General features: G+C 34.7%; 2 protein-coding genes and 1 long non-coding RNA gene across 3 annotated transcripts; 1 reads left to right on the top strand and 2 right to left on the bottom strand.

The window, feature by feature from the left end:
• LOC104699326 lies at positions 1,526-2,062 on the bottom strand. The gene is made up of 3 exons (XR_002038526.1): positions 2,002-2,062; positions 1,737-1,889; positions 1,526-1,655 (listed from the first exon to the last, which is right to left on the bottom strand). It is a non-coding gene; the product is annotated as an uncharacterized LOC104699326 (long non-coding RNA).
• Positions 2,857-3,451, bottom strand: LOC109125264 (tryptophan--tRNA ligase, cytoplasmic-like). Its single transcript, XM_019246414.1, has 3 exons — positions 3,155-3,451; positions 2,988-3,057; positions 2,857-2,903 (listed from the first exon to the last, which is right to left on the bottom strand). The coding sequence occupies exons 1-3, from the start codon at positions 3,434-3,436 to the stop codon at positions 2,857-2,859; spliced, it is 399 nt and encodes a 132-aa protein (XP_019101959.1). The 5' UTR covers positions 3,437-3,451.
• On the top strand, positions 5,036-5,478 carry LOC104699324. The gene has a single exon (XM_010414644.2). It carries the CDS (start codon positions 5,071-5,073, stop codon positions 5,464-5,466), a length of 396 nt encoding a protein of 131 aa, XP_010412946.1. The 5' UTR covers positions 5,036-5,070; the 3' UTR covers positions 5,467-5,478.

Raw genomic sequence — 7,075 nt, 5'->3', positions numbered from 1 at the left:
TTGCTCTGTTGTATATCGTTCAACATTCTTTTAGTTCTTCTTTTTCCTTCCTTTTCCATTTGTTAGCTCAAAAGTATTTTTTGGCTGGCCTATGAATTTGTTGGATTTATGTGGTGAGTGTATATATATATATATATATATATATACATATTTTTTCAAATGAAGTCTAGAAAAAAAAAACATAAACAATCAGCTTTGGAGTATTTCAGCTACTGAGTGTGAGTCTCTCAATAAGTCTTTCACCCACGAAAAATATATAATATTGAAAAAGTAAGAAAAGGAATTAAGTGAGTTTTTCAAATGATAAACTTTGAGAATTTTGTGAAAACTTACTTGACAAATGTCTCATTACAACTGGTTCTGGATTTTATTTAGAAACTAAATTTTAAATAAAAAATAAAATTAACAAAACTTATTAGAATAATATATTTGAAAGATTGTAGAGGTACTCCCCACTGTAAATCCTCTAATATGCCAAGAAGCAAGAAGATATATATATATATTTTAAAGAGCTTGCTTATATACTTTAAAAATGATCGCACTGAAAATAGTTCCTAAAGATAACCTCAGAAGATTTTAATTGAAGATCCATGATCCTCTCTCATCTTCTAAAGAACAGTAGGCCTAGATCTAGTTCATAACATAACTATATAAGAAAGCTCGTTAAGTAAAAATGTAAATCAAGATTCAATGTTATAACAGGAGTTCATAGCCTAAAAAGTCTCACACGATGGTTGTTATCTCCAATGAATCCAACTCTTACATTGGCAACCCGCAACCGCAGAAAGTTCCTTATCAGTTCCACAAACCTTAAGGTGAGGCCACAAACCTTATGAAAGTAACAACGTTAAGAGAAACAGTTCTCCAATTAATGACTTGTTGCATCTTTCAGGACTACGACAATTAGCAACTACATAAGCTTTCTCATTGTTCTCTAGTAATTAATTACCGTGCCTCTGTGTGTCAAAAAAAGCATTAGCAACAAAGCTTCTTAATGAGGTCTTTCACAATCAGACTTAAACTGGTATATAAAATCCTAACTTAGTTAAATCTGTTGGTTCGATCAAAACTCTAAACTAACTCAGTTTGTGATCTGTAAACGACCGTACCAAATCAAATACTGCAACAAGATCAAGATGGGTCTACCTCCTTTTTACATTTATCAAAACTTCCTGCAACAAGAATCTTATGCGTTTATCTTTTCGAAAACTCTATGTAAATTTTCTCAAAACTCAATTAAAAACACTATAATGTACTACTATTAATACCCTCATTTCTAGTGTTAACATGGCTTAAATTTTTTTAACGAGATATAAAGACACATAAGAAACCTACTTGAAACAATTTAAACAATCATCTCTCGAGTGAGATTGAGAGCGAATGATCAAATAAATCACTTACTAATTTATATTATAGACTTTTTTTTTCCTCTTTACAAAAAAAAAAGTATTTTTTTCATTTAGCTGGTGTAATTCACCCTTTTTTTTTTTTTTTTTTGTTATACACAAAGATGCATCCCCAATTCCAAGTGAAGACAAAATGAATTAACTTTGACATATGAAGTTGGGAGGAGGTGCCAAAAGGTTTCTTCTGGTTTCTGGATCCTACTCGAACATGCTTGGGAGAGGTCTCACGGCCATGAATGCATCTACCAACTGAAAATTTCCGTTAGTCAAAATTCCTAGTAGAGTGGGGAGATATCAAATCTTGATAGTTAGAGAATAACATTTTTTTACCTCATCGGTAACAGCAGCTCGTGCCCTGCGGTGTCTCTCAACTATTTCTGTCAAGACTTCGGTGAGTCGCTTCTTTACAGCTCCGGTCAACATCTTTTTTTTTTTTCCATTCGTTTTGTCATCATCGGTCAAAATCTCTTCGTTTCCATACTCCTGAAATATATATATATATATATACAATATATATTCACAAAACCACGATATGCAAAATTCGTCCATCTCTGCAGTGATCTTCATAACAAACTTATTGAGAGCTTGTACGTACCTTTCTAATATGGTCAAGTTCAGAATCATCTTCGAGGAAGAAACTCAAATACTTGAACGGTATGTCTTTCTGTGAGTAAAATAGTGGAAACGAGATTATTACCAGAAAATTAAAGACTAAGTTTTACTTGGTATGAAGTAATATATCAAGAAAACAGTTTTGCAAGTATACAGAGTAAGGGGAAAAGGCGAAACAAGGAATTTGGTACCTCGAGATCTGATCCGTGTTGTTTTTGATCCTCCTTGCCTTCTTTCCCACCACTAAATGCATATCTGTTTTATCTGCATATATGGAACCGCATCAAATTTAGATAATGGAAGCAATGATCTGATTTCATTACTAGGACGTACTGCTATATCTATTGATCTATGAAGTTTGACACTTAAATGCCATTACACAAACAGAGTGCCTAAATTTTTAAAACGACAATATAAGCGGGAAGAATTCAGGTGCCCTTCAAACCAGACAATATGTGGACTTGTTTGTTAATTATAGATGCATGGGAAGCAACTACTGGGGATAACAAAACAAATTTAAATTACAGAACTCACCTTGTTTTTAATGTCCTCTGCGGTATCAGTCACATAGATGGCGGAATTTGGATCACTAGCAGACATTTTTCCACTCAGTCCCTGCGAGAAATGACCAAGGCATTTAACAGTTTGAAAGCAAGAAAGTGTGGTGTAAGCACATATCTATATATATTCTTATTATAGACAAGGTAGTTTAAGAAAACACTTGCCTGCAGAGCTGGAAAAAATGATGACTCAATTAGAGCAGGCTTGCTATATCCTAACCGAGGTGCAACATCACGAGTCATTCTAAAGTAAGGATCCTGGTCAATTGCACAAGGAATCAAGCAACGGAGCTCGTCCATTCCCGAGAACAAATGTGGGAGCTGCCTGCAAATATTTATGGGATCCAATTTAAAATATGATATTCTAGAATTCATGTAGCCACACCACCAGGACAAAAAAAAGACGTACCTGCACTGCAGGGAAAAAGTGTACGTTTCCCGATATGATCTTCACCGGTTAAGCCAAATATTGATCTAGCCTAGAAACGCAAGACATATAAATATGAAAAACCAGTAACTCAAAGCTACTCATGAGCCACATTGTGTAATTCAAGGAGATAGAGAGAGTATACTCACCTTATTATCTGTTACGCATGGTGAAATCTTGGCCACATTTTCATACAGAGTACTGTATACACACAAAGTTGACCAGTACACACGGCGGAGGAAAACGTGTGGCTGACGACAAGTCAGTCTTTCAACACGATCGATCAGTGACTGGTCGATCCTTTTGCAGCCAAATTCTTTAATAATCTTTTCGTAATCTATCTTCTCTCCGACTTTAGCAGATACTTCCCATGGGTTCACCACTTGCTCCGATTCATCAGTCTCTGTCTCATCCTTCTTCTCCACCTCCATCGCAATACCTAAAAAAAACAAAAAGGGTCAGATTCGATAGATTCATAAACCAAACTAAAACTCCTATCGGAGAAAAAATTGAAGAAGAAGATCGAGAGACGACGAATATATACACCTTTCTTATCGTTTGCGCCAACAGCTTTGAGCAATTGATCAACAATATTTTCTAAGTTGGTGACTTTTTGCTTGAGTTTCACCAATTGGGATTCCAACTCTCGATTCTTCTCTTGCAGGACTGCAGCCGAATCAAGTTTCGAGGCCATTGATGGATGGAGAGAAAGGATTGAAGAAGAAAATAAGAAGATCGAGTGAAGGAGAGAGACGAAAGAGAAAAAAAAAATTACAAACAAGGAGAAGATTAGATAGCTGACGCAATATGCAATACACAACTAAGAGCCAAAACCCTAATCCTACTCTAATAGGAAATTGTAACTTATAAGAAAAGGCAATATATTCTATTTTTTTCGACTTTAAAATCAATGTAACAGTAGAAAAAGAAAAAGAATAAAACAACGTGTCGAACCACCATATTTATTTATACTATTACCATTTTATTTTATTTTTCATTTAATTATTTCTTTCATTTTTTCCTCTTTTCTTCTATGAATTTGATTGGTCGAAAATTAATTGATTGAATAAATTGATAAGCAAATAAAAAATCCTGAAATGCAAATAAAAGAGATATACAGTAGAACCTCTATAAATTAATAAGGTCGGGACTATGAAATTTTATTAATTTATAGAGGTTTTAATTTATCAATAAATTAATAAAATATTAATTTATGAAAAGAATTTTTTATCAGAAATTCAGAGTTTATAAGAAATTGCTACTACTATTTTTCAAGGTGATGATGTAGTTGAAGAAGATATGACGGTACATTTAGAATCAGTTACACGTAAAGAAGCAATTATTGCATCAAGAACTCTTTACAATTTTTGGATGCGATTTGAGAAGACAATACCATAAGTTTTTGATGCAGTCAGAAAGATTAGAGATGCTCTCCAGCAAGAATGCAAATTTAAGAACAAACAAACAACAATAGATTCATATTTCACTAGATTTTCTTAGATATATATATATATATATATACTAGTTTATTTGATTATTAATTTATGATATTGATGAGACCATATTTTTACATGGGATTTTCAAAAAAATATTAATTTGTTATTTTATTGAATAGTGTCCAAAATTTCACTAGTCCCAACTTGGGACCGAAAAAGTTTATTAATTTATAGAGGTTATTAATTTACCGAGTATTAATTTACAGAGGTTCTACTGTATATGAATTTGATATGTTAATATAATGGTCCCAATATCCTTCTAAAATAAAACTAGAAACTGTAGAATCCCAATTCATTGATAGGTTGATTCAATTAGTGAGAAACAAAAAAAAAATTGTTACATAGTTTGAGAAAAAAAGAAAAAGGAGAGTTTAATTAATAGGAAATTCAAACCAATCAATATTTTCCATATTTCTTTTAATATGTAAAATAGGATTAGGAAATTTTACATTACTAATATATAAACACCGCCGAGAGCAAAGCTTCAAACCGTAAATATTAGAAACCTACATTGATCACCAGAAAGAAAAAAAACACAAAAATCTCCGAAACCAGCACTGGGTAAAACAATGGCTCTGGAATGGACAATCTTAGCCTACGCCACAGCGCTTGAAGCGATCATGGTCATCCTCTTGACGATGCCAGGGCTAAACTTTCTCCGCAAGGGATTAGCCGTGGTCACTCGTTATCTCTTGAAACCGTTGTTGGCGATAATCCCATTCTGTGTATTCCTCCTCATGGATATCTACTGGAAGTACGAGACTCGAATATCATGCGATGGAGATTCCTGCACCGCTTCGGAGCTTCTCCGTTACCAGAAATCTATCTTCAAGTCTCAACGTAACTTCCTCCTCATCGCTTTGGCTCTCGGTTTTTACTGGATTCTTTACAGCGTTTCGAATATGGTCTCCAAGATCGAGAAGCTTAACCAGCGGGTCCATAGGCTCAGAAGGAATAGTAGATAAAGCCAGCGTTTTCGTTCGTCTTAGGTCTTGCAAAAGAGTCTCTTTCCTTTATGTCGTTTAGGTTTTTAGTGTTTTTTATGCCTTGATTTCAACACCTTGATTGATCTTGTCGAACACTTTACACTGTGTTTTTGCTTTCTTTTATGCGTTTCTAGTCTTCTAGAAGTTTCTCTCTGCTTTTGTTCTGTTTCTTTGCCATTGTGTGTTCTCTCAAAGAACTTCAAACTCTGCACCGAGTTAATTAAAGAAGGTTCAAAAAATGTCTAACTAGTTAAAGGTATAAATCAATCAATAGATCTATTAAGTGGATATCAAAAATGTCTTACGCTTTTAATACAGGTATTGCTTTGACTTAAACTATAGAAATTTCAACTCTGCCTGAATAAATTGCTTTAGATTTTAATGTATGTAGGTGGTGTGTTGCTTTCCTAACAAAATCTCCAATATTCTAGACGGTCAACTTATTAATTTGATTGATTTCATACGTCATATCTTCTACAAATGCATTTAAGCAGGAACGTAACTTGCATTAACCATACCTCCGATCCTACTCATACAGTTTTACAATATATTGTACGGACGTTTATATGAGTTTAAATGATATTAGCCAAAGCAGTCGCTTTCACTTGTTTAATTAGACACTAATCATGCCAAATCCTTATTTTCTGAAAAGAAATTGGTACTCAAGAACTGGTTTAATCGCCATATTTACCCTTGCTGTTTTCATCGCCATTGTTGCGATGATGACACAACAAAATCACAATATCTAGTCTGACTCTCTATCATGACACTGATGACAAAGTTATTTTGAAACCAGCTTTGAATATGTTGAAATACAGTATGGAGACAAAATGTCATCATAGGATGTACTTACGTATTAGCCTTTTTATATAATAAACAAAATTTATATAAAGAAGTGTTTCTAACAACAAAAATAGCATGATCAGCGCCGAGGATACAGTTTTATAAAAACCCAACATCCGTACGTACCATAATCGTACTTATTTCTCAAAACCTCTCCTCCGCAAATTCATGAGCACCTCACCATGAACGAATACAAACCAGACATCCTCTCTACCTTACCACTAGAGCTTCTCCTCTATATCATCGGCTTCGTCCCTTTTGAATCCGCAAGACTTATCCCTTTCGTCTCCACACGGTATAGGTCCGTTTGGAATCAAGCCTTACTCGTCGCTCACAGCCATAACGGCTCCATCAAAGACATATTTCACGCCGTCTCTAGCTTCATCAACAACTTCGACGAACACGACCCGTCTAAAAACACACGGAAGCTGGAGTTACACGTTGACAAGTCAACCTTCGTGTCCACTATTCTCGCACCTCATAACGTCGTGCATATGAGCTTCTTCTTCTCTGATGGTTCTAAGAAAGAAGAAAGCTTTTGCTGGCGTCTCGAGATCAACGATCAGATTCCAAGAGCTGTCAACGACTCAAGTGGTTTCGTGGTGAAGACGCTTTGTTTAGACTCGGTGAATTCGCTTACCCACGAGGTCGTTTCCTCCATGGTTTTGGATTTTTCTTTACTTGAGAATCTCAAGATTTGTGGTTGCAAGGGGTTAACTTCTCTCACTATTGATTCACCAACTAA

Source organism: Camelina sativa, chromosome 6 (assembly GCF_000633955.1).
Source record: "Camelina sativa cultivar DH55 chromosome 6, Cs, whole genome shotgun sequence".
NCBI lineage: Eukaryota > Viridiplantae > Streptophyta > Magnoliopsida > Brassicales > Brassicaceae > Camelina > Camelina sativa.
Note: the sequence above shows the minus strand (reverse complement) of the source record. Positions and strands in the feature narration are given on the sequence as shown.